The 27,918-nt window shown below is 46.1% G+C and overlaps 1 protein-coding gene across 20 annotated transcripts in view; it reads left to right on the top strand.

The window, feature by feature from the left end:
* RBFOX1 (RNA binding fox-1 homolog 1) overlaps positions 1-27,918 on the top strand; it is a 2,066,775-nt gene that overhangs the window by 260,807 nt on the left and 1,778,050 nt on the right. For 19 of the 20 annotated variants that reach the window (XM_045461768.1, XM_045461754.1, XM_045461744.1 and 16 more), the window contains one exon: positions 14,374-14,433. In XM_045461768.1, the coding sequence (XP_045317724.1) occupies positions 14,374-14,433 (60 nt within the window). Of the gene's footprint in view, positions 1-14,373; positions 14,434-27,918 lie in introns of those variants that run through there. The other variant, XM_045461760.1, reaches the window with a different exon arrangement.

Here is a 27,918-nt window from a genome sequence, read left to right as displayed (position 1 = left end):
CTTCATGGTTCTCAGCAGATACTAAACGAATCCTGAGGAACCCCTCTGTGAAGCACCAATAATGAGCCATGTAGAAAATGGAGGTTAAATGGAGATGAGACTCCACAGGGCCAGGTTGTTTCCAACCCCTCAGCCCCAGAGGCTCAAGCGCATGGAGCACACACATCTCTAATTCTCCAGCGAGGTCAACATGGAGCTCTCCATCTTCTCCTCCAGCTCAGGGAACAGCACAAGCAGCTGCCCACGTGTTCCTATAGAAGCTGGGGAGTCCTCCTTTCCTCCCCTCCCTCAATCTCCATACCCTTGAATTCTTCTGTTCTAGGAAGTCATTCCCTCAACACCTTATCCTCCACATCTCTCCTTTCATCTATAGCATCGGGATTCTTGGATTCCCCTTGCAGCCTCCTACTGTGTTCACCCATCCACTCCTGCACCCCTAAAGTCCAAAGTGGTTTTCCAAACACCTCTGATCTTGTTTCAACACCCTGCTGCTCTCCAAGAATGGTCAAAGTTCTTAGCATGGCCTCTAAGACCCTGATCGTGTGACTTGTTTATAATGCTCTTTCTGCTGCCATACGGGCACTGGTTTGATCTCTTAAATGCCAGCTTAGGGCCTTCGCCTGAGTTGCCCGCCTCTGCCAGGATTGCTTCCAGCCCCACTTTTTCTACCACCTTTGATCATCGTTCAGATATTGATGTGCCACCCTGGACTTTTCCTTTGATGGCACCTATCATACTTACAAGTACCCAATTTCGTAATTACTTCCTTAGTATCTTCCACAACAGACTTTTAAGCCCCGGGAGGGCAGGGAGTGTGCTTCTTTTCTTCGCAGCGGTCTTGCTGGGTCTAGCACAGTGCCGGTTCATGGGGGAACCCTAGCAACATTGAGGTAAGTGAAAGCTGAGCCCAGACAGGCAGGGAATGTGGGCTTGCTTTTCTGGGTTCCCAGGAACATTGACTGATTGGATTCCACTCTGATCTGGGAGCAGCTGCAGGGACTGATTGGTAATGGAGCTTGTGGGAAAACATCCCCAGCTGCATGGGTCTCAGCTTTGCCTGGCACTGTTTCTTTGGGATAAGTGCCCACTGAGCTTGCAGATCTTCTCAAGGACTGAGAGAAGTGCCTCCTTCTCCCCATGGTGGTTTAGACTTCCCCCCCTTAATCATGCCCGATGCCATGCTGCCAGTACGGCGGGCGTTAGACCAAGGCCAGGGCTGCTCGGCTGGCTTGCTGCCTCCAGCTGGTCCTGCTTCAACACTCGTTATTCTCTTAGGGAGGCTCTTGGCTTCCAAACATCTGCTTTATGTGGGTCTTGAGCCGCTCCCCGCCAAGTGTGCCATCTTCGGGGAGCAGGTGGAAATGTTACCTTCCATGATGTCTGATGCTGCCCCTACTTTGCTCTTGGGGCAGTGCCTCCTGATCCCACTGCTGGCCAACAGGTTGGGGGACAACTACACTCTGGTTTAATTAAAGGTAAATTGGTGGGATTCCAGCCAAGGGCAGCCCAGAGGCAGGAAGCTGTTGAGCAGATGGCATTACATTTATGTCATAACCCATCTTAATGATCCCATTCCTCAAAGGGCAGAGCCTGGAACATTATACATGGAGGCAAGTCCTTCCCTGTCACTTCCCAGTCTTGCAGGGGTGAGAACAGACCAGAGTTTTTCCTGGGACCAGCCAAGCAAGGGGTATTTCCCTTTATTTCAGCTTCTCCTCTGAGGAGGTCTGCAGGTTGGGATGATGCAGGAATATCAGTATGGGCAGTGCTAGGATGGATTTTTTTTTTTTTTTTTTAATGAGATGGAAAGGGTCATCTGTCTTCCTAAGTAAGGTCAAATCCCCATGCTAACAACCCTCAGATTTCATTTGACTGGATCTAGAGGAGGACGGGGAAGGGCTGCCAGGGACTTGGGCTGGCACTTTCCTGACAGAAATGAAACTAGGGACTAAAGCATGAGTTTGATTAAAAATGCTGATTCAGACTGTGTACCTCCTGTGTGCTAGGGATTGTGCTAGGTTCTGTGAGGAACAGAAATAGGGTCCAGACGCAGGTCCTACCTCAAGCAGTTTGTACTCATTAGGAAGAATAATCCATTTGCATGATTAAATGCTTGTTCTTTCCACATAGGTGTGTTGAGTACTTGCTGTGCGCCCCTGGTGGCTATGCTGGGGGTAGAACAAAGCATTCATGGGACATGGATGGGGGGACACAGTTATGTGGGGGTGACCATCATCCTGTTATTCATTGTGCAAATAATGCCAATAACTAATACAACGGAATACTCACAAGCTTTAGGAAGTGCCACAATGTACACAGTGCTGTAAGGGTATGTCACAGGGGTTCCTTACTTAGTGTGGTACATTGCAGAAGGCTTCCTGGAGGAGGTGTTTGGGTTGCAGACCTAAAGGGCCTCATTTGTAAGATGAGCTAATATCACTGATAATATAATTGTCACATTTATTGGTACGTGCCAGGCTCTGTTCTCCGACCTTTACACGCAGTAACTCATTTACCCTCACGGCAGCCCTGTGGAAAAGGTGCTGTTATTACCCCCGTACATAGGAGTTCCAGTAGCAGAAGGCAACTAAAGACCTTCCCGTGTTGGGGCAATAGCAGGTACAGCTGGAGCTCAGAGTGAGAGAGCGTGAGGTGAGGAGGAAGAGGATGAAGGGTGAGCAGGGGGCAGACCACATGCAAGGCCTGGAGGGCTCAGGTAAGGCGTTTGGACGACTTAGGAACAGAGAGAAACCGCTGAGCGGTAGGAAGTAATGTATGCTTCAGGAAAGGAACTGAGGGCGTTCTAATGCAGTCAGTGTAGTTGAAAGCAAAGCTGAGAAACTCATTTGGGGTTTATGCACGACACGGGGATTACATTTAAGCAGCAGTTGTTCCGAACAGAAGGCGGCTTCTAATTGCAGTTGTTCGGCATCGAATCCACATTCAAACTTGCAATTATTTCCCTGTTAAAAGAGCTGACGGTTCCCTCTTCCGCAGGGAGGCAGTCTCAAGAGAGCCCTAATCCTGGGGACTTGGCTTACACCCGGGTCCCCTGAGTATCAGACCACATTCCCACGGAGTTGTTCCTGTTGGCGGGCCACAGGGACAGACAGGACGTAGGGCACAGGATAGAGACAAGCTGATGAGGCGGAAGGGCATCTAGATGGATGCATCTAGAGCAGCTTAGTGGAAGGAGGCCATGGCACAGCTTAGCGTAGTCACTATCTCACCTTCTACATAGGGCCAGCAGAAAACATTAACAGTTGCCACAAATTGCGGAATTGATGTGCTCTTATCCCCACCACCACCCTCTTGAAGATGAGGACACAAACAGAGAAGAAAGAACCCGCTACAGTCACATGCCACGTCAAGAGCAGAGCTTACATTCGAAGCCAGGCTGATCTGAGTACAGGGCACAGTGTCTTAACCTCTACACTGTGTTATGTCTCAGGTGGGTGGGAATTCCTGGGAGAAGTGGTGGCTCGTTAAGCCCCAAGTGTCTCTTGAGAGACTCAGAAAGAGGAGCAGGGACTATAGTCACACACACACACTCTTCCCTTAGCAGCTACGTGTCCTTGGGCAATTTGCTTACCCTGTCTGGGCCTCATTTGTAAGATGAGCTAATATCATTAACAATATGATTGTCGCATTTATTGGCACGTGCCAGGCTCTATCCTCAGACCTTTACACACAGTACGTCTTTTACCTTCATGGCAGCCCTGTGGAAAAGGTGCTGTTACTATCCCCATTTTATCAGAAGAGGAAACTGAGGCATAGAGAGATTACATGACATGTGCCAGGTCACACAGCTGGGGAGAGGTCCAGTCTGTCTCCTGAGTCACTTAGGTTGTTATAGAGATCAAACGACGTGTTTCACCCACAGTTCTTGCCACAAAACGCCACGTACACAGTAAAGGCCAATACATAGGTTAGGGACATCCACGAATGCTGTTGAACCACTTTGGACTCGGTTTATTTTTTGTGAAATGGGATGATAACAGTTAACAATTCACTAGATTTTCATGATTGTCTGATTTAACATCCTCCTATGATAAAGCTATTATCTCCATTCTACAGATGGGAGAGCAAAGGCTCAGGGAGGTGGAGTGAGTTGTTCAAGGTCATGCATTGATTAAAAAATAGAGCAAGATCTCCAATGCTGGGCTGCCTGACTCTAGAACCCACTCTCTTAGCCTGTGCAGTGTAGTGATTCTCTGGTTGGTGCCCTCTTTCATTGCGGATACTTGTCTCTAGGATTGTCTCAGGGCAGCCGTAGGCATTGCTGGTTTCATTGAGTTAGGTCCATATCCCTCTAATCAGCCTGCCCAGTGCCCCGTGCTTCAACTATCTCATTTCTGCATAAATGGCCCGTGGTGTCATGTGGGTCACTGACAACTCCTCTCTCAGGAACCCTGAAGAAATCCTGAGCAGATTGGATAAAAAGCCCTTGTCAGACATCCTAATTTTAGTGTTCTCCCTCGTGATTCCATTCAGGAAGTATTTATTTAACACTTCACTTGTTTTGCCATTCTCCCCGACTTCATCTTGCAAAAGCTCCTGTAATAACCCATGTCTCCTTCACCAGCCCCATGCTGTTCTCGTCCTTGGAAAAACTTGAGTGCTGTGTTCAGCATCTCGAGCCAGAAAAATGTCCGAGTTTCATCGTGCATCACTAATGCCCTCTTTTATCTCCATGCCGCATCTCCTAGCATTTTTGCAGAGACGTCTGTATGTCCTGCTTTCCCTTGTCTCGTTACATCTCTTTCAGACATTGTTGCCTATGTGCAAATGGACATTTGTGTGTGTGTGTGTGTGTGTGTGTGTGCTTTAAGTTTCCTTGCAAGGGCACAGTGATGAAGTGGTATTTCTCTCCCAGAGTGGTTTTTTACCATGCCTCTCAAGCTTCTATTTTCAAAAATACCCCTCGCATGGCAGCATGGCCAGGTGGGCTGCTCCCTCCTGAGTGAATATCCTCCCTCAGGTGTTACATGCCATCCATGCCCCCACAGATGGGCTGGTAGGCCATACTTAACTGCACCTCACTCACAACGTGAGGATGAAATTCTCATTGTGTGTGGGGGGGGGACCACATTTCTGCTATCACTCATGCTTGTTTCTTGATTCAGTGAATTGGTAACTCTATTAGACATTCCTGATACAGACTCTATTAATTTTAATGGCTTTTGAGATTAATAGAGGAGGCAACTTCTCTTGATTGTATAGATGTATGTCGAAGTCTGTGGTTTCATATATTTATTTTGTTTGGAAAAAGATATGGTCAACTCACCAAAAAAATGGACAAAGGTTTGGGTTGGTTGGGATTTCTTTCGTCTTTTAAAACCATTGGGATAAAATTAACATAAAATTAACCATTTTGAAGTGAACGACTGAGTGGCATTTAGTGCATTGACGATATCGTGTAACAGTCATCTCTATCTAGTTCCGAAATACATGCATCTTCCCAAACAAAACCCTGTATCCACAAAGCTTTATTCCCTATTCTCTCCTCTTCCTAGTGCCTTGAAACCATTAGTTTGCTTTTTCTGTCTCTATAGCCCTCATGCCCGTGCGATAGTACAATATGAGGCGTTTTATATCTGGCTTATTTCACTTAGTTTGTTTTCAAGATTAACCTGCGTTGCAGCCTGAATCAGAACCTCATTCCTTTCTATGGCTGAATCTTAGTCTACCGCATGGATAGACCACATTTTGCCTATTCATTTATCTCTTGATGGACATTTGGATTGTTTCTACTTTTTGGCTCTGTTTGGGGTTTCTGAACTTTGCAGACATTGTCCCAGATCCATGCACTTAGCCATTTTCTTTGTGAATATCCTAGGCCTTGATCCACTTGCCTGTCTTTGGAGAGAGATTTGGAGGTATAGGAGCTGCCATGGTAAATGAGAACTGCAGGATCTCATGGCAGGGAATCTGGCAGTACTGCTTGCAGATGTCCTGCTGCCTGGTGGGCTGACCTTGACTCAAAAGACAGCTCCCTCCAGGACAAAGACAACATTTACCCAGGGCTTAGACCAGTGGTTCACAGTCTGCCTGTACATTGTCATCACCTGGGGAGATTTAGGAATTATCAAAGCTTTTGCTTCAACTCCAGAGAGTCTGACTTGATTTGTGTGGTATCGAGTCCTGGCATTTTTGGTTTGTGTGTTGACTCGGTTAAATAGAGACCCTCAAAACCTGTGTCCCAGTCTTAATCCCCTGCAGGAGCTGGGAGAGAAAACTGAAAGCATGTATGACCTGTCCCACTGTTGCTTATGTGTAAGCCACATGACCAAGCCACTTTAGTATAAGACATTGTTCAAAAGTGACCACACACACACACCCACACCCACACACAAAGTGACCACACAGCCTAAAGAATGGTAGAAAATATTTGCAAATGATACATCCAGTCAGGCTCTTGTACCTAAAATATACAAAGAACCCTTAAAGCTCAATTATTAAAAGACAACCCAGTTTAAAAACGGGTAAAGGATCTGAAAAGACACTTCTCTGAGGAAGATAAACACATGGCCCACAAGCACATGGAAAGATGCCGGACCATATTAGTCATCAGGGAAATGCAAACCAAAACCACAATCCAGTTCCACTTGACATCCAGTAAGGTGGCTAGAATAAAAAACACAGGTAATAACAAGTGTTGATGAGTATATGGAGAAATTGGGACCCTCACACACTGCTGGTAGGAATGTAAAATGGTGCAGACCCTGTGGAAAACACTGTGGTGTTTCCTTGAACAATTAAACATACGATTACCACAGGGCCGACAACTCCTTTATTCCTATATACTCCTAGGTGTATACTTGAGAAAATGGAAAACATATGTTCACACAAAAATGCATACACAAGTGTTTGTAGCAGCGTTATTCATAACAGCCAAAGGCAGAAACAACCCAAATGTCCATCAAAAGATTAGTGGATAAACAAAATGTGGTTTAGCCATGTAGTGTAATATTTTTTAGCCATAAAAAATGAAGTTCTGATATGTGCTACAATTTGAATCAACCATGACAGCATTACGCCAGTCACAAGACCGTGTCTTGTATGAGTACCTTTATACTAAATGTCCATAATAGGCAAATTGATAGAGACAGTAGATTAATGGTCATCTAGGGGTAGAGCGGGATATGGAGGGGTAAAGGGTGATGATTAAATAGGATTTTTTTTAGGTGATGAAATATTCTAAAAATGACCCTGGTGACAGTTGCACATATCTGTGAATACACTAAAAACCAGTGAATTGTACATTTTAAATGAATTATATGTTAGGTGAATTTTATCACAATAAAACGCTTAAAAAGTGAGTGGGAACTATGGCCCAGGGCCTAAGCCCTTTTCAGCTTCTGCCAATTAACTAGCTGTGTGATTCTACATTGAAGTACATAGTAAATGCTCAATTAACTGTGGCTTTGCTTTTCTGGCATTATATTTTAGGAGGTCCAGGCATCTTGTCTGTAGCTGTATTAGAGTTACCATTGCCAGATGTGGGCTGCTGAGTGTCTCCATGACCGAGTGACATATCCAAGGACCATAGTCCTCAATGCATCCCCACGTAAACATTGGCCAACACTGTGTTCAGTGACACGGGAGCCTGGAAGTGTGTTTAAGTGAGAATAACATAACCAATTTATACTTGAAGATAATTCCAGTGGTACAGAATAGAGGAGGGTGAGCGGGGGAGAGAATAGGGCCAGGGAGGCCTTGGTGGAAGCCACTGTAGAGAATGTGATCTGAGTTCAGGCATGGGCACTAGGGGATGCATCTCACAGGGAGGACAGTACACCTTGGGAGCAGATTAGATGGACAGGTAGGATTACAGGGTTGGCTTTTGCAGAAATGGAGAGAGGATGGTTTGGGACCACCTGGATATATCTGGAAAACTAAACATTGCATAAGGACGTAGGTCAGGTGAGGCCAGGGCTGGGGTGGTTCATGTGGGGCAGGACGGGGAGAAACAATGGATTCCTGATGAGAGAGGTCCAGAAGATGGACTTCCCCAGTCTCCTGGGTCCTGGTCTGCCAGTGAAAAGCTTCTGGCCCCATTCTGTGATCTCTTCACAGATGGTTTTGTGGGGTGGTGGAGGCAATGGGAACGTGTGATGGAAAGGCCTCGTTCACTCACAGGGTGTGCGAGAGAAAGCCTAGCGTGCTACAATTTCCTGCCTGAGGTTCTGGGGTTTGTGTGACACTTCGATCATGGGGCCATGGAAACCAGGAAGCACTGTGGTCTGGGGGACAGCGCAATGGCTTTGGATGCAGGGGTTCCAGGGTTCAGACCTGGAACTGCCTTCTCGGTTAAGTTGTGCAACCTTGGGTGAGTTGTTTAACCTTCCTTAGACCAGTTTACTTGTCCGTTAGTTGAAGATGGTAGTTCCCTCTTTCTAGAAATGGGTGACATCATTACTTCTATCTTCTGGATAAAGGATCTCTGACAGTAGGAGTGAAGTGTCTTGTCCAGAGTCATGGGGCTCACAAGTGGAACAAAGATGGTTTACACACTGGCGGTCAGCCTGTTTTCTTAACTGTCACACTAGCCTGTCTGTTGATAAAGAGTAGCTACATAAACTTGGCCGCTTAGACCACGGTGTCTAAATTTTGAGAAACTCCACAATAGACTGGGTTGAAGAATCCTGTAAGATCAGTCTTCCTCATTTTACTCATTTTACAGATGCAGACTCTGAGGCTCAGGGAGGTTAAGTAACTTTCCCAGAGTCACACAGCAAATCAGCCAGATTCCTGCCTTGAATCCAACTGTACCTGACCCCCTGTTGTGGCTCTCTTTCCACTTTCCTGCCTTGACCTGCAGAGGGTCATTTTGCTGAACCTGTTAACCCTCTCCTTTCCAAATTCATACTCCATGCTATTAGGCCACGGGCCCAGGGTCTCCCCTGGTGCTGCTCTGACTGATGTGAAACTCAGTTTTCCGTAGCTTCATCTATTGATGCCTTAGACAACAGCCTAGTGTTTCAGAGAAGTCTGCATGTTACAAAAAAGGGCAGCAGGTGTTATTTGGGCTAAATTGACCTTGAAATTGATTTCTTTATTTTATGACTTACTGAGAGGAGATTAATACTTTTTTTTTCCTGCAGTCTGAAACAATTTACATGGTAATAGAAGGCATAGTCAGTCAAATAAATTGCTGGAAGTGGTCGTGTTCCAAGGGAAAAAAAATACAGAGCTTACTCACATTGATTTCTTTGCCCTGGGGAGAAGCAGAGATTTTAACATCTGGGAATAGGGAGCTAAATTTTATCTCTCATTTTAAAAGCAGAGGACTGAAGAGCTTAATCTGACATTTACACGGAATTTTCTAAGTTGGGGGAAACCAGGGAGCCGACTTCCTTGCTGAAGGTAACTGGCATTTTCTCAGAAGGACTCCGTGATCTGGGGGTGTCAGGTAGGGCCTAGATGACATTTTCGGAAGATGGGCCTTGGGAAGTTGGATGCCTCCTTGCCTTCCTACTGGGCACTGGCAGGGATTGGTGGCATTGGGAAGCTGGTGATGCCACGTCTCTTCCTAGAACCAAGTGGTGCTGCCGAGGGACGATGTGAGTGGAGATCCTGCTGCCAGATTTCTGGGCTTTGCCGTGTGGCTGTCCTACCCAGGGACGGGATTTGATTACAGCCGGAGCACCAGTTAGTATACATGGATGGGTGGCATCGCTGATTGTGTTGGGATGGGTTCTTAGACTACACCTCTGGGCTCAGCAGGAAAACTCAGTGTTACATTAGTACTGCCTGCCCTGAGAACACAAGGGACAAGTGTAGTGTGCCACATACTTGAACTTCACAGTAAAAACCCTTAAAATATCCCCTCCCCCCATGCCATCATTTCTGCATTCACAGCACACTGGCAGGGTTCTTGTCCTCCAAAGCAACCCCCAAGTCATTTACATTATGTGGGCTAACTTTCTTTTTTTCAGGCAATAGCAAGAAATGAATCTCTACCCAAAGGGTTCTGCTAGAAATGCCTTATGTCATGACACTAAATTATTTTCTTTGAAAAAAAAAATTTAAGGTGGAATAAAAATTGTTCATCAAAAATACATGCCCAGAGTATACAAGAATCAGAAGTGTAAAATCCCTACTTCCCTTCTATTCCATTCTGCTCAGCCAACTTGCTCCTATCTCCAAAATTAGCCATTTATTTTTACCAGTTTCTTATCTATCTTCCAGAGATTTCAGTGCATACAGTATATATGCATATAATCTTAAAACAAAGAACAGATTGTAGCATACTATATGAACCACTCTGAATTTTACTGTTTTTCTCTATCATTCCATATCTAGCTGCCTCATTATCTTTTCTGAGGTTTTCTGGATGCACCATAACTGATGTAGTTGGTCTCTGAATAATGGAAATTTATGTTGCTCCCAATATTTTGTAATTAAAAAGAAATGCTTCAGTGCATATCTTTGGCATTGGCCATTTTCCACATGTGCAGACATTCCATAGCAGAAATTCCAAGAAATGGAAACTATCCCTTTGTTCGGTGAGTTACAGTTTTTTTTCACCTTGTCCTTTGTCTTGTACTTTATGGTCTTTTTTAAAAAAAATTTTTTTTTATATATTTATTTACTTTTGAGAAACGGAGTCAGACAAAGCGTGAGCAGGGGAGGGGCAGAGAGAGAAGGAGACCCTGAGTCTGAAGCAGGCTCCAGGCTCTGAGCAAGCTGTCAGCCTAGAGCCTGATGCGGGGCTCGAACCCATGAACTGTGAGAACGTGACCTGAGCCAAAGTCGGACGCTCAACCAACTGAGCCACCCAGGTGCCCCAATGGTCTTATTTTTTTTTTATGCAGAAAACCTGATTTGAAAATTTTTATTAATTTTTTTTTATGGCTTTTGGGTTTGGGTCATAATTATAAAGGTCGTCAGCTCTCTGAGATGATAAAAATCTACATGATTTGATGTTAGGTCCTCCAGTTGGTTCAGCCATTCAGGAGTTACTCTGATTTTTTGCCTGGGCAAATGCAGCATCCATGGTAAGGTGGACTTGCCTATTGTCTGTGATCACCTAGGGCCCATGGTCTGGCCTTGTCAGCTTCTCACCCTGCCCTGTGTCTCCCAGAATCCAGACTTCTCCAGGAGTCTCACACTTCTGTAGTCGGGACATGTTTGGGTATCGTGGGCCTGGCAGACATTTAGAAAACTGACCTCACCTGTCTTTCACACCTGGGGTCCCTGCAGGTCTTACTGGCTCCATGTTTAGGAACCCACCATGCCTCCAAACCCCAGCACAACTTCTGTCCGTTAGCTGTGGTATTGGCCTTCTGTTTATCTGAGTTCTGTTTAAATGACTTTAAAAGTCATGTCTGTGCAAAGAGTGTCACATTCAAATGCTGTCTGTCATGGCTCTTTGGGAGCTCACACCAGTTCATACCAAATCCTCTATAGGGTGATGCCAAATGGCCCCGTGGGGCTCTCTTGCTTGGTCATTATTTAAACTGGCTGAGTCCTCACTGTTGGTGATCCATGTCCCAGCTTTTGAAATCTGCCAACCAAGACACAAGAGGGCATGAATTCCAAGGGCAGAATACTGGACTTCAAGGGCAGGAATGAGGTCCAGGGAAGGGGTCCACTGCACTTGGGACAAAGGAAAAAGAGATGGGCAGCAACTATGGGTTGCTTAGTGTCCTACTCAGTGATGTGGTAAAGGGGGAGAGAGAGATCTTCTCTTTCTTAATGAAAAATTTTCATTACGATGCACCAGGTTGAGTCAAAAGATACAGAAGTTTATTATAAGGACTCAAGGAGACAAGTAAGGCTTTCTGGAAACCAGAACAATGTCAGACAGCCCTGCTGCCTCCCCTCTTTTGGGGAGATCTTCCTTCTCTGTTGTCTGCTTCTGGCTTAGAACCCACTTAGGTGCTTGTCACTGTTTCCAAGGTGAGGATGCAAACAGGCACAGGGAACTGGGTGTATTTAGCTGCTTTGTTCAGGATAACACAGGGACTGTGTAAAAAAAGGGTGGGGGGCTGCCAGTTAGTATGGAGCAGACACAATCACAGGGTATGAAAGGGCCTAATGGTATCAGAAGTCCTCTGAGGACAGTGGACTGAGTTGGTGCTGTTCCCACCTCTTAGGGGTGAAGGCCCCAGACTAACGAACGTGAGGTGGAAATACCACAAGGAGGGATCCTCAGCTAAGTAGGAGACTGGGCATCTGGCTGCTGGGAGGGGCTTGGGAGGTGAGAAAGGAGCCAAGAGAAGGAGGCAAGTCTGTAGAGGGGACAGCTGGATAGGAGTTGCTCAGGTGAGAGGGTTCCCAGGTAAGATCCTACTTGAGTGTAAGGATCTCTTTCTAGGCCTGGGGACTCTTATCACTGTGGCAGGAACAGCTCACCTAGGGCCTCCCCTCTCCTTTCTTCTGGTCAGCTTCCTCTGGAAGGCTTAGATTTCACTCCAGCCACACTTGACCTTCCTGTAGTAATGGCTGCTACGGAGCCAAGAGTGGCTTTGAATACAAGTGCTTTGGACCTCAGGAGCCCAGAGACTTTCTCCATGTGTCTTGGTCCCTATTCCTGAAAGAGACTCTGTAGTTGGTGCATCCCTTGACCAGCTGGAAGTAGGCAAGGGGGTTGGGTCCCTTTCAAAGAAAGGACCACACAGACCCCAGGGGATCTGTAACACTTGGAACTTGTCTGTTAGGTGAGATCTGTTATAGGCCTGAACTCCGCTCAAGCATAGCTTCTATTTGCCTCTATAGAAAATGGGACCAAGAGACAAGGAAGAAAAAATAGCCATTTTCAGACAATAGACATTTGTCAAGGGAGAATAAGTACATCTGTCTGCAAAATCATGATTTTGGCAACATCCTTCCTCCTCTCTCCCCTAAGGCTGCTGCTTTAGGCAGTTGCTGGAAGGCGAGGGGCATAATTTGTGTTTAAGTCCATCCTTTCCTCCCTCCCTGAATTCGTTAATCATTTCAGTAATGGGTGGGTGGCATGGGGACCATCTCCCATGCAGAGGAAGGAGGGGTCCAAGCACAGTTTTGGTCTTGTGGTTGCTGGATTTTTCCATGACCAGTGTCTTTGGCAAAACTGCAATAAAGGGAAATACTGAGAGGTTTTCCTTTTGTCGTTGTTTGTAAACTATTGACAGAACTCTGTTCATGGGTCTAAGTAACTTGTGGCTAGTACAGGAGAGTAGACAGCTTCTTCTCTCTCTCTTCCTGTCTTTCTTCTTCTGTCTCTCTTGATACCTTTCTGTATCTCTGTCTCCCTCGTTAGTGTGTGAATGCACACATACCTCTCTCTCTGCCCAGGAGGTTTAAGAGGTGACTCCAGGTCAAACCCCACTGACATGGAGTTAACAACAATTTGGAGCTTGAGGGTTGGATGTCGACGGACTGTAACTACGTGCTCCCATGTGCTCCCATGGCTCCCATGTGCTATGCCTCACGGAGAAGTGGGAAAGGTGTCAGGGGAAAATACAACAGCACAGTGAACATCCATCCCTTCACATCTGGGTCTAAGCTCTGGTTTCCCTGCACCCCTGCCCAGGTACTTCAGACAGGTTCTCAGCCTCTTTGTGATTCTGTGCCCATAGCACGGGGCTGGGATGGAGACCAGCTTCTGATAACCTCGTGAGGGTTAAAGAACAAAGTACATGAAGAGCATTAAGCACACAGCAGTGCAGGTGCTCCAGGAACAGGAGCTGCTGTGGGGGAGGGGGGGAGCAGGGGAGGGTGTGGGAGGGCTTGGGATGAGGCTGTGGAAAGTCAGCCTGGACCAGTCATGGGGCAGCAGGATGCAGCCCTCAGGCTGGGGGCGGCGGGGGGGAGTATCCACTCTTAGAGAAGATTCTAGACCATTGCTGGCTAATAGAGATGTCTGGAGAACCACACATGTAATTTAATATTTTCTAGTAGCCACATTAAAAAGTAAAAAGAAACAGATGAAATTAATTATAATAATATATTTTATTTTAAATATTCACAATATATTTATATATTTAGATACAACATACTTTATTTTAATATACTATTAAATATCATTTTGACGTGAAATCAATATACAAATATTAATGGGATATTAATATTAATGAGACATTTTACAATCAATTTATTTTTTTCAGTAGTGTCTTCAAAATCCAGCAGGTAGTACATACTTCTAGCACATTTCAGCTCACACTAGTTGTAGGTGCCTAATAGTGGCTGCTGTGTTGGGCAGGGCAGGTCTAAACACCTCCCACCCCCCACTCCAGGAGGGGGTTGGAAGGAGAGAGAGAGAAAGCAAGTGGGATGACTAAAAATGGTGAGAGACCGTGGGTCATGCTAAACTGGGCTACTCCAAATTGGAATTTTGTCTTCTATGTGGGTTCCTCCACCTGTCTTTGTTTTTGTTTTTGCCAGGACTACAAATGTGAGAACTCAGCCCTCCTCTCCAGTGCCAGGAACAGTCCACAAGACTCAGTAAGTAGAAGCATTTTGCTGAACGCATTAGATTTAGAAACCGCTTTTGCATCCTTTTCGGCCTCCTTGCTCTCCATCATCAATCACCAGGACTGGTTTTTACCTGAAACTGATCTTGCTGGAGAAGTAACTGGGTTTGAGGGGAATAAATGTTCCCAGGCACTCACAGAATTTCTATTAGGAAGCACCTGGGGCCGGAGTCTCAGTCTGTGTTACAAGATAGGAAAGCTGAGTTCTCCCCTCAGAGAAGAGCCAGGCCCACCTGGGGGACACATCTGGGGCAACAGCGACAGGTAGAGGGGCCATGGGCTGGTCTTTTTGCTTCTTGATGTGGAGACAGACCCCAGGGTGGTGAGAAATGGAGGGATTGTCCCCATAGGAATGTTGATGAGTGCTTTGAAGCCCCATGTCCTGGTACAAGGTTTGGGTTATTAGGACATAGGACTGTTGCTGGTGCTGGATGTGGATTTCTGTGCTCCCTCCACATGTCATCCAGGCATACAGGGGGCAGGGACACTCCCTGTAACTGCAGTTCCCAAAACACTCCTGCTCGTCCTCTCTGGGGTGTGAGAACTGTGTGGTACGGTCCGAAAGTGTGTTATGTTTGTTGGTCGCTGGTGACTATGAGATGATTTCAAAGGGCCCATAGACCTTTGTTGTCGTTGCTTTGTATTAGTCACGATGTGTTTAGTTTGACTATTGTCTTCATGGCAAGCAATGCTGGCTTTCTATTTATGGTAATGACGTGAAATGTCTTTAGAAAATATTTTTTAAAGACATGAATTGACTTAGAAAAGAGTATGGACTAAGTTTGGAGGTAATGATAATGTAGATATGGCAAGATATTGTGGTGATGATAAGAGCATGGCTGAGAGTAAATTCTTTTATCAAAAGATTTCATGGGGCACCCGGGTGGCTTAGTTGGTTAAGTGTCTGACTTCAGCTCAGGTCATGATCTTGTGGTTTATGAGTTTGAGCCCCACATTGGGCTCCGTGCTGACAGCTCAGAGCCTGGAGCCTGCTTTAGACTCTGTGTCTCCCTCTCTCTCTGCCTCTCCCTTACTCACCGCTCTCTCTCTCTCTCTCTCTCTCTCTCTCCATCTCAAAAACAAATAACATTAAAAAAAATTAAAAAGATAATCACATGACCTTGGGCAGCATCTGTGTGTGATCTCTTGTTGGTGTGCCCCCCCCTCCTACACTTAGGACCCAGTCTGTGCTGATACTTGGCGCATACTAGACATTCGAAGGACCCACTTCTTGGCTTCTATCTGTTCCTCCCAAATGACTTTTGAGGCTAGGTTTTTACAATAAACTCATTGCTGGATCACCTGAAAGAAGTGGTCACCAGTGATGCCAAATGGAGGAGGAAGAAGAGGAAACATGATGAGAAATGACCACCACACAGCTGGCTGTCTTGTCCCACTTTGCATTTGACCAAGTGTTTGATCTCTGTGCTGATTCAGTCCCCTCAATGACCCCATCACGTAAGTGCTGGTCCTGTCTTCATTTTGCGGATGAGGAAACCAAAGCTTGAGTGAAGTAGAGAATATGTCCAACATCACACAGCCTGGACTCCCTCTCTGTTGCACTGTGTCAGTGTCCACAACTCCACATCAAGTCTCTGTGGTAGTCTCCCCATTGTGTAGATGGGGAAATGATTGCTAGCTCATGAAAGTGTATTTTATCTCTTGGCACATAGAAAAGTACTCTAGACTTTAGTAGTTTAAAAGGACAAACATTATCTCACAGTTTCTGGGATCAGGAATTTGGGAGTGGCTTAGATGGGTGGTTCTGGCTCAGGGTCTCTAAAGAACTGGCATCACCATCATCCTCAGGCTTGAGTGGGGTTTCAGCTCCTCCTATGGAGACTCTCCTTAGAGTTGTTTGGGTGTCCTCATGACACGGCCCTCTAGGAGGAATAGAGAGCAAGGCAGAATCCCTGACACCTTTTATGACCTATCCTCAGAGGTCACATGCTCTCACTTCTGTATTCTGTTACTCATGCAAACCATCCACGATGAAGTTGTTGTACGGGGTACACACAAATGTAGATACCCAGAGGAGGGATCATTGGGGGGCATTGTGGAGGCTGAGTACCACACTCCTCATGATCTTAGAAATAACTGTGTTTTATGGCATGCAGGAGTCTAGTAACCTCACATTAAGCCTGTGGAAAGAAAACATAAATATACCAAACCCATTTTGCAGGTGAGAAAATGGAGCATGGAACAGGGAAGTGACTTACGAGTCTTGAAGCTGGTTATGCTGTGCAGGAACCTTTAAAGAGAAAGATGGAAACATGTGGAGAAACCTCCCCCCACCCACTTTAATGCTCGTTATCCACAGTAGGACTAAATCTGTCTGCGATCTCTCCATTTGCCAGGATCCTAGAAGAGCACCCCTGCCCCCCTGGATTTTCAACTTTGTTGGATTTGGTTGGATATTCTCTGGCCCTTAGCCCCACCTCATTAAGGCTGATGGGTTCTCTCCACTGGAAGTAAAGATGGTATCCTGTTTCTTTTTCTACTGGAAGCTGAGGAATTTTAGAGGTTTTCTGAGGTCAGCAACCCTAACCCACCCCTTCATCCCTACCTCTGACCTTCATAGTACTGCCATTCTGGGTCCTTCTGGCTGGAATCCATGGATCAGTCTCCCAGCCTAATGTGTCATAGGTAGAAGGAGTCATTTTTTTGTGATTTTTGGTTCGTGGCAACATGTGGTGACCGATGATTCCATCTCACGTGTTTGAAAGCATAAAACATGTTTAGTCTTTGATGAAGTAATCACACTTGAAGGAATTTACACCTTGGCGATGAATGTGTGAATGCGAGAAGCTGTGTTCGTATATTTGTTGAGGGATGCTTGTATTAGCAAAAAATAATAATAAAGATATGGCCTCAATAGCCATCAATAAGGAATTGTTTAAGTAAATTACATGCATCCATAAAGTCCAATCCAAGCTGCTGCTAGAATTTTGTGGTGAAGATTTATGTTTATGGACTTGGAAAGATGCTCATGACATATTGTTGAGTGAGAAATACAGCATATATCATATGACTCCAATTATGTGCAATTATATTCATATATCTCCCTGTCTCTGAATGCAGAGAGAGGTGTCAGAAAGGCAGATGGGGAATTGAACTAAATTGGTAGTTTTGCATTTTTCTTTGGACTCTTCCAGTTTAATTTATTTATTTTTTACGGTGAGTGGTTATTTTCCTTGATAATAGTAAGAGTAGTAGTAGTAGTCATAATATTGATAGTGACTATTTATAAAACGAAGAAGTGAGTCTTAGGCTTTAAGTGAGGTGCCCAGGGCAGTTGATGACATTTTATTAAAGTTTTATTCTTAGTTGTCATAGAAATGCTGCAGTCCCTTTGGAAGAGTGAAAATGGGGCTCAGAAGACTGAACCAGGGCCTGGAGACAGACTTTCTTGTCCTTGGCTGCCCCAGGGGCCAGGAAGTCTCAGGCTTTGGCATCTTGCCACCACTTCTATTCACTGCCCTGCCCTGTGTTGCCACACAGCTCCCCCAGTTCTGACCTCCAGCTTTCCAGTTGGGAAAGCCTCCCAGAAAGAGCCTTTCTTGGATACAGCAGATGTGACTCACTTGTGTCCAGAGTCCAGGACATAACAATAATGATAGCATTATTGGGCACCTACGAGGTACCTGGCATTGTGCTCAGTGTATCAAATGCATTATCTCATTGATACCTAGAACAGCCCACCAAAGGAAGAACTTTCCCTAGCCCCATTTCCACAGGTGAAGACCAGCCTCAGAGTCAAGTGTCTTGCTCAGAGTCTCATAGCTAATGGGTGGTATATCTGGGACTCAATCTGGATTTGACTCTTGCCCGAGCTGAGTTGAACCAAGGCCACCCGTTTCTGTTTAATGGTGCAAGGAACATTTCTGGGAAGATCTTAGATGTAGGGATGATTCTCAAGTCAGCAGGGAAGGTGAACATCCTACCTGGTCAAAGCTACTTGTCTTTGCTTAGGTATCAGATGAAATGGTTATGTTGAGGTGACATGCTGGAGGCCTAACATACACCTGTCTTGAAATATTGGGGTCATTTGTAGTCAAATAGTCACATGATGGGAGGCACTTGGAAAATGAGGCTAAGAAACTTGCAGATTTACACTCCATTCTGGGGTTCACTCTGGAGTGAATGTGTCCTAAAATGGATGGAAGTGACCCTGCTCCAGCATGAAGAACACTACTACTCTTTTCTCTTTCTTGATCATACTGGAGGCCTAGTTCAGTTAAGTGTCAGAGTCCGAGTTTCTACTTTGTTCTCCTTCATTCCAGAGATGCATTTCTTTTTTTTTTTTTTTTAATTTTTTTTTTTCAACGTTTATTTATTTTTGTGACAGAGAGAGACAGAGCATGAACGGGGGAGGGGCAGAGAGAGAGGGAGACACAGAATCGGAAACAGGCTCCAGGCTCTGAGCCATCAGCCCAGAGCCCGACGCGGGGCTCGAACCCACGGACCGCGAGATCCTGACCTGGCTGAAGTCGGACGCTTAACCGACTGCGCCACCCAGGCGCCCCTGTTCTCCTTCATTCCAGAGATGCATTTCATAACGTCTCTATTCCTCTGTCACAGAAATATACTATATTCATTTTCTTCTGTACAAAAAATTGCAGAAACTTAGCTTAAAGTAACATCTGTTTATTATCTCAGTTAACATATATCAAAGGTCTGTGGACAAGCATGGTTGGGTCCTCTTCTCAGAGTCTCCCAAGGCTGCATTTAAGATGGCAGCTGGAGCTGGGGTCTCATCTGGAGCTTGGGGTCCTCCTCTGAGTTCAACTGGTTGTTGGAAGAATTAATTTCCTTGCAGTTGCAGGATGGAGGACGTATGCTCATAGAAGCTTCCTACACTTCCTTGCCACATAGCCCTCTCTATAGGCAGTTCACATGATGGCAGCATACTTTTTCAAGGCCAGCAGGAGAGTCTATTTGGGCATGCTAGCAGGATGGAGTGCTACGTATATATGTCCTCATGTAATCACGCACGAGGCATTCTATCAAATTTTCTGTCAGAGGCAAGTCATGGGTCCTGCCCCCACTCTTGGGGAGGGATGATCCATGGCATAAACCTGGTCTTTCCACCGCAGATACTTGCTCATCAAAGTCTTGAGACAAATCTAGCTTTCTTTTGGTCTTTGGGCCAAGTGCGCCACTCCAGCATCTTTCCGTGCTGCATCCTCCTCTTCCTCCCCAAGTAAAGGGCTCATAGCTCCCCCAGGCCCCAGTCCCCCCATCATTGCTGGACTCTACAGCATTCCTGACACCCAGCTCTCTGGGTGTCTTCCTCCCCATTTGTATTCTGTGGGACACTCCCTGCTGCAGCCACCACAGCAAATGAATATTTAATGGAATGCTGCCACCTTTTGGAATTTAGCAAAAGTGATCAGTATTGTTTAGAGGGGTGGATGTGAAGCTCTTGGAAGAAAACACAGTCCTGTTTCCTTGTACACACCCCAGCATACACACACACACACACACACATACACACACACACACACACACACACACACACACACACACACACACACGTACACATGCACACATGCGCTCACCCAGCCTTTATTTCCACTGGGGACTGACTAAGGTTTGATGCAAGATTCCAGAAGGAAAAAAAAAAAGGAGCCAGTTTCTTCTTGAGGCAGGTTTGTTCGTCATTTATGCTCTGGTTCATAATCACTGTGAGTGCTGACAGTCCTGTGCCGTTTCACACTCCAAGAGGCAGCAGAATGTATGAGCAGGAGCCTTGGTGCATTGGGTTGGATTTCGTCCCTGGTTCTGCCTCCAGCCCTCCAAGGATTTCAGCTTCCTTATCTGCCTTCCCAAAGGGGGGGGTCTACCAGGCTCTTTTGGCTCTCAACCTCCTGATCGCAGGTTGTGATATCTGTAAGCAGGTATGGGAAGTAGGTAACACCACATTTATAGGTGCCAAATAGGAGTGGTGCTCAGGCTATTTCTTTCCTCAGAAGGAAAGACTTAGTCATGATTAGTAATTAGGGGACAGTGGCAGCATGAGTGCCATCCCAATGCCAGGTATCTCATGAAGACACAGTAGCCAACACAGAACTGCCTGCTCCCCTGCATCCCCCACTGTTTTCCTTCCTGTGTATTCAAAGGTTTCACCATCCTCCTGTCCCCCAGCATCCTTTGTATTTCCCTAGCTTATTCCCAGTCTGAAGTCACCAAAGTTTGTCCATTCTCCCTTGGCATATCCTTAGTGGACCCACTGCTCTGGTTCACACCCTTCTTATGGCACGTCTGGATTATACAACCAGCTCTAACCAGTCCTCTGCTTTGGACTTTGCCTTCTTCAGTTAGCAGCCTCATATGCTTGACCATGACTCTCCTTTTGAGCATGCTTCAGTAGCTCTGTGCGATCTGAGAATAGAGTGCAAACTCCTCTGATTCCAAGCATGCCGTTTGGACCCCATCTTGCACTCCTCCAGTCCTGGTCTCCCTGACTGGGCACCCTTCCTTAGGTTATCACCTCTGCTCCACTTCCCCCACTCAAGCCTGACTGCAAAACTTCCTAATCATCCATCAAGATCAATCAGAAAAGTGTTGTTCAAAGATTTCCCCCAAGTCCTTCTGTTCTATTGAGTTGTTGCATCCCTTGGATACCCTCTGCCCTCCCTTCCTCCCTTCCCTCCTCACCTCCTTCTTTCTCACTTCTCCTTCTCATGTATCCCTCCCTTCACTTGCCTCTCTTAAACTCTTGTACTCACTGCTGAGAGTCAGAAGATACAAAAGTGAAGTAGACCTAGACCCTGCCTTCAAGGGGCTTGCGGTGATGACGGAATAAAACCATGAATAAAAGAAACCTATAATTGAGGCACAATCTGATTGCTTCTTAGTGGAGGCAGAATACAGAATTTGGTGGTGGCACAAATAGGTGGTCAGAGAAGGCTCCATGGAGGAAGTGACACTTCGAGTTGTGAAGGACAAGGGGGATCCTCACAGCAGTTGCAGGGGCAGGGGTTTTAGGTAGAAAGACTGCCATGGGCATGGACTTTAGTCTGACTCAGATTCTAGAGGAGGGAGTGTTAGAGAAACAGGCATGCCTCGGTGCTTTGTGATGGGCAGGAGTTGAGTTTTTGCTGTGATTGGTGTGGGGCTACAGAAGGGTTTTAAGCTGGTGATTGCCTTGATCCGATTTGCATTTTAGACAGATCTCCCTGGGACCTGGCTTAGGAGCTGAGTGACTGGAGGAAGCCTTGGTTCCTCTTGGGCATTTTTCACTCCTCCGACCCCCTGGAGCAGGCCTCCGGAGCAGAGGGGTCACCAGCTCGGTGCCCAGGCTTCCAGGCACGCTCTGCTTCTCATTGCTAATATGCCTTTCTATAGCATCTGCTCGGCAGAAAACCAAGTGTGGGGACGAGATAACAGCATTAAAAGCAGAAGGACAAAGCTGATACTCGGGGCAGTGAGACATGGAGGCTTAAATTCTTTGCCTTCAAAATGTCGCACATGATTTTGGCCACGTGGTCCTGATTAAAGCAAGCCAGGCTTGCCAGGATGAAATGCTAAGTGGTGCTTGTGACCCCGGGCACAGTGAGTGCAGAGGTCTGCTGCTCTGATGAGCATCCCTGCCCTTCCTCCCCACTGCTTTCTGCCAGATAAAAGAAGGAAATCTATTTAGTGATTTTTCCAAATCCCTGAGGATGGCTATGCCCCCTGGAGACACAGTGATACTGACAGGTTTCCAATGTTAGCATCCAACTTGAGGTTGGGAATGGGGGTCTTGTCTTCTCCCTCCCTCCTGAGGGAGTGTCTCAAATACAGTGGACACTCAATGAATACTTGTTAACAAAATTAATGAGTGGAAGAAATCAGTCTTATTGATTTGGAGCACCCCAAAAGGCTTCTTCATGCCTCTCCCAAAGTCAGTACTACCTCTCCCCAACTACGCTCCTGACTTTATTATGAAAGATCGATTTTACTCATTCATGAACTTCACCTAAGCCCCAAAAGTACATGTTCATCAGCCTTCTTTCCTGCAGCATCATCCCCAGGACATCCAGCTATGTTCCTGCATGTATCAGTTGTTTCTCCTCTTGAAATTGTTGAATAGTATTTCATTGTTTGCCTTTGCCATCATTCTCTGGAATTCTTGATGAGCATTTGGGTTGTTTTCAGTGTGGGGGGTATGTGCACTTGTGTATCCATTGTTTGGTGGAAAGATTCATCCATTTCTCTGGGGAAGATGCCAAGGATGTATTTGTTTGGTTACGTAATACGTGTTTAGTTTTAGTAGATGCTACCCCCACATTTTCCACAGTAGTTGTATATATTACCACTCCCACAATGAATGCATATGAATCTCCCTTGTATGTTAAGCCCTTTAAATGCATATGTCATGCATTGTCACAACATCCTGGGAGGCAGGTGCGATTATTACTACCCTCATTCAGAGGGGCACACCATGGCTCTGCTACCATGGCAAAGGTCATGTAGGTACTCAGTGATGGTGGGGACCTGATGCAAGGATGCTTCTAGAATGGCAGCAGGTCTTAAACACAGTATACTGTAGATTCTGGACAAGCAGCTCTGCCATGGAGAGGCCAGAGGGGGTGTGGTGGAGTGGTTGTGTGCACAGACTTGTGAACCAGACTGGACCCCCAGCTCTTCTTCTTCCTTCTTGTGTAAGCCCAGGCAAGCATTTGGACCTCTTGGTGCCACACTTTTCACATTTGTAAAATGGAGTTGATGAGTCAGGTTGTTGTGGGCATTAAATGTATTAACGTAGGTAGAGCCTTAGGGATGGGCCCTAAGGAAAGGTTAACTCATTAGTATTTCAGCTCTGCCCAGTTTGAGTGCTGGACTTAACTCCTTGGGGAAGAGGGCTGTCTTTCAGCCGGCTCTAAAAATTTTCAGGTAGGCTACATGATTCTCCCCCCTTCCCCTACTCTCAGAAGGGAGCTGCCTCTCCTGATGAAATCTGGAATCTAATTTTGAGCCCCGAGCATTGGTTTCACAAAGCCTGCTGGGGTGCAGCCTGACTGGTCCCTTCTGAAATGAGTCTCTGCTCTTTACTGCCCCTAATAAGAAATGCGGTCTGTTTGCTCAGGGTTTTACCCTTTATAGAAATGGTCGGATTCCTTTCTTCTCCGCATCTCCATTCCACAAATCCATGCCAAATATTGATGTTTGATAACTACAAATATCACACATAGCTTTTAATCAAGAGAGACGGAGGGAAGATAAGGGGAGTAAATACATCTCTGTAAGGTAGTTCAATATTCTCAGTAACGATTTTACGAAGAAACAAAATAAGTGGGAGGAAGGGGGGAGGGCTCGGTGATATGTGTCAGGATGGGCTGGACCACCTGGAACATGCTGGACCATGCCTGGGCTCGTGCTCCCAGCCTGTGGCTTGGATTTAAGTTAGATGTTCATTACCCGAATTGGTAGATGGTATCTCATTTTACAGAAAGGAGAGATCTATTTTAAATGTGAATTTCCAATATGCCATCAGTCTATTCCATTACTAGCAAAATACATCGAGCCAAATTCTGTCCTCTGTTGTCGCTTGTCTGAGATGGGTGTGGAATGTGAATGTCTGCCATCCTCTACTCGAGGCAGAAGTTAGCCTGCTGGAGACCGAGTGGAGGTCAGCGCCAGACTTCAGTCCACCAAGTTTCTGTTTCCTTCGCATGGGCACAAAGGGCACAAAGTCTAATCCTGGAAGGTTGGTAGGTGTTAAGCATTGAGACATACTTGCCCAGGGTTATTCCAGACCAGAACTTGGTCAAACCAAGTGATACCTCATGATCTGAATCCAAAGCCCATCCACAAGGTGGCCCCCAACATCTCACTGCAACCTGAGACCCATCTCAGTGCCTGTGTGTTGTAGGAGCTCAGGACCTTCTGAGTGAGTGAGTGAGTGAGTGAGTGAGTGAATGAATTGGTGAGCCTGTCTTTCCACCAACATCATTGTTACTGTTTTGTTTGGCTCCTCCTTTAGCTTTTCTCACCCTTTATTAGTCTTTTGCTTTGTATTTTGATGTTCTCAACCTTTTATTATTGATAAAAATGATCAGTCTCAGAAACCAATGTCAACAAAAACTAGTGATCCACCCACCTATCCACCCATCTAATCATCCACTCATTTGCTCATTCATCAATCTATCTGTTTACTCATTTACCCATCCAATATTGGGCACCTGCCATGCGTCAGACCCCACGTGGCTGCTTTCCTTGTAATGGTAAGCCCAGACGCACCTGGCTTATCTTCCTAGAGTTTACAGTCCAGTGGGAGGCGGATTAAGTATACTAGAGGATAATCCTACCTAGAGGATATCTATAAGCAGAGATAAGTGTTCCATAAGGAGGAACATGGCTCTGGGACAGCCTATTACAAGGAAACCTGGCCCAGATGGTAGGTATGTCTGAGGTTTTCCCAGGAGGAGACTCATAAGCTGAGGTCTTATGGCAAGGGCAGTGAGTAGAGGATTTCAGGCAGAGGGGCAGTGTGTGCACATATCCTATGGCCACATTATTTCCAGGCACTCTCAGAGGTCAACTAGAGTGGCTTAAGATCAGAGAAGGATCGGGGGTGGGGGGTGGTGGGAAGTATTCTAGATGAGGCCAAAAGGGTTGATGGGATAGGTGGCAGCCCACGTTGTGAAGTCCCAGGCCATAGGAAGGATATTGATCTTTATCCCAAAGCAATGGAAGATTTTGAATGGTTTTGAAGGAGGTGATCTGATTTGCTTTTTGTGAAGATCCCTCTGGTTCCTTTGAGGGTCCTTGGCTGGAGGAGGGGAAGAATTTCAGAGGCCATGAGATGGAAAAAAGCTGGTGGCATGGCAGTGGTCGGCCTCCTTCAGGCTTGAGCAGGATCTCTACTTGCCATCCAGGTGGACCTCCTTCGAAAGTCTCAGGACACTCATAGGTTCACGGTACTTTTGCACTTGCACAGTTGAAGGTGGGTTCCCCAACATAAGTCTTCCAGGTTCTTGGCAAAGGGAGCATAAATAGACCTATTTCTGTGTAACGGCTGTAGCCTTACCCCCACCCCACCCCGGACACACAGAGATCTGCTTGCTTTCATAGCTGTCCAGCAGGCTGATGGTACCAGGTCACAGCCCAGGATATGAATCCCAGAGGCTGAGGTTATGTTGTCTAAAACTAGGGGGAGAGATGAGGGAAGGATGGAGGTGTAAAAATTAGGGATTTTCGTTATTAGATGTCTGCGAGCTGATAGTGACACCAGGATGTCAGATCCACGTCATGGGTCCAGTTTAGATTATCATTTTGTGGGAGGAAGTGATCTGGTGCTCAGACCACAGTGGAACTGTGTTTATGGGGCCTGAGATCCAGGAGGAGGATTGGGAGAGTCCTTGATACCCGAGTACTTCTTTGAATGTCTCCAAGTTAGAATTCTGGCCTTACCCTTATTTTACTCCCCAAATCAAAGTAGGTGATTTTTTCCCCTAGCTACTGTCAGATAAGTGGATTCATGGATGGGCATCTGAAATCCTTCTTTCCGATCACTTTGTCTCCCATCTCCCCCTGCAGGGTTCCAGCCACCATCCACTCCCAAGAGTTTCACCTTTAAGGAGACTGTGGGAGGGAGTGTCAAATCCTATAGAAGCCCTGAGGAGAAAGTCCAGCCTTTTTCTCACTAAGATCAGCCACCTCTTTTGGAAAATTCTTAAATATTCTCATTCCTACCAGGTCTCTTTGCTGTCTTAACAAAGATTCTCTCTGTTTGGGAATTGGGGGGTCCGATGGGGGCCCTTTTCTGTTACATGCACCCTGGGACTCGCACTTTGTTTTCAACAACTGGGACTGCAAACATTTTTAAACCAGAAGAAAAAAACAAATTTGCGCATGGGTTAAAAACAAACTCCATCTCCCTCCAGGCCCCCCTTGGGGATTGTGCAGGAGGGCTCTGGACAGGTGGGGGGAATTTTCAACGCAACTTTCATCTTTCTGGTTTTCCTGCCTGAGTCCACAGGGATTTCATAAACATTATGTTGCTCAATTTCGGTTCAATGGCACGGAGTCGTTCCAATGTGTTCTAATTACTCAGACATAAATGATTTCTGGTGCACTTTAAATGATTTCGGATGCACTTTTGTCTATCAAGCTGCTGATTTATAATTCCCTGGGACTTTGATGTTGTGCTTCATTGATTTCTTTTAAGGCTCTTCAGAGGTATATTTATTATAGGCGATACATTTCCCTGTTCATTTGCTCCATAATTCTGAAACACTCTCATTTTCCACTTGTCAACACTCCATCCCTACCCCCTGCGCTTATGCTGTCCCAATAACAAGACACATTTATTGAGTGCTTGCTGAATGCAGAACCAGGTACTAGATGTTACTGGGTTAGTGGAGTTACACAAATAAAGCGTGCGTGCACACACACACACACACACACACACATTTCTTCCAATGGCATCCTTGTCATTTAGACAAAGGGACAACATACACAGAGACTCAGTGATGTGACAGAAGGGAAAGAACCCAGGGAGGCCCCTGGGGTTAGTCCATGAGCTGTGAAGGATACCTGGTAGAGAAGGATGACAGGTGGGTGGGGTCAAAACTTTGTGTCCAGATCCTTGCAGTGATGGTCCATGGGAGTGGTGCTTTGCCAAGGCAGCTGGTTTTGGTCCTGAGGATGTGGGAGTCCCAGCCTGGTCCTATTCTCATGGGTTTCTAGCTTACCATTTAATGTTCTCTCGAGCCTTAGTTTTCTCATCTGTAAAATGGAGCAATCCTGTCTTGTTGGTTAGGCACTGTGGATTGTGCACTTGGTATGTGCTAGGCAGATCCATGTTGTGTGGGACCTGAAACTTTATCAGTTTGGGCAGGGGCTTTTAGAAAATCTCTGATTCTGAATGCCTGGCTGGGTCTCTGCCCCACAGTGAAGCCACTAGAGTTAGTGCTGGTGTCTACAATGCCTTTTTTTTTTTTTTAAGTTTATTTATTTATTTTGAGAGAGAGAGGGGGAGGGAAGAGGAGAAAAAGTGGGACAGGGGGCAGAGAAACAAGGAAAGAGAGAGAATCCCAAGCAGGCTCTGAGCTGTCAGTACAGAACCTAATTCAGGTTTCAATCTCAGGAACTGTGAAATCGTGACCTGAACAGAGTCGGACGCTTAACTGACTGAGCCACCCAGGTGCCCCAATGCTTTTTAAGCCCTGGACTTCCTTTCTTCCCACACTATTTGTTGCATGAATGTGCGGTGTGTAAAACAGATAATGGTGGAGCTTCTGTGATTGGGAACCTTTTCTTTATCCCTGAGACTGGACTGTCAGGCATCTTCAGGGAAAGTGTTCTGTAACTGCTTGTGAGGTGGAGTCAGGATCTGAACTCAGTCCCACTGCCCACTCTGGGCAGTGTCTCTGGGATTGTCTAAAAAGCAAGCTCTGTGTTGAGAGTGACAGCGCAGACTCACTTCATTGGTGGTTCTCTCCACCACCACAGGTCTCCTGTGCTG

Source organism: Leopardus geoffroyi, chromosome E3, assembly GCF_018350155.1.
Source record: "Leopardus geoffroyi isolate Oge1 chromosome E3, O.geoffroyi_Oge1_pat1.0, whole genome shotgun sequence".
Taxonomy (NCBI): domain Eukaryota; kingdom Metazoa; phylum Chordata; class Mammalia; order Carnivora; family Felidae; genus Leopardus; species Leopardus geoffroyi.
Note: the sequence above shows the minus strand (reverse complement) of the source record. Positions and strands in the feature narration are given on the sequence as shown.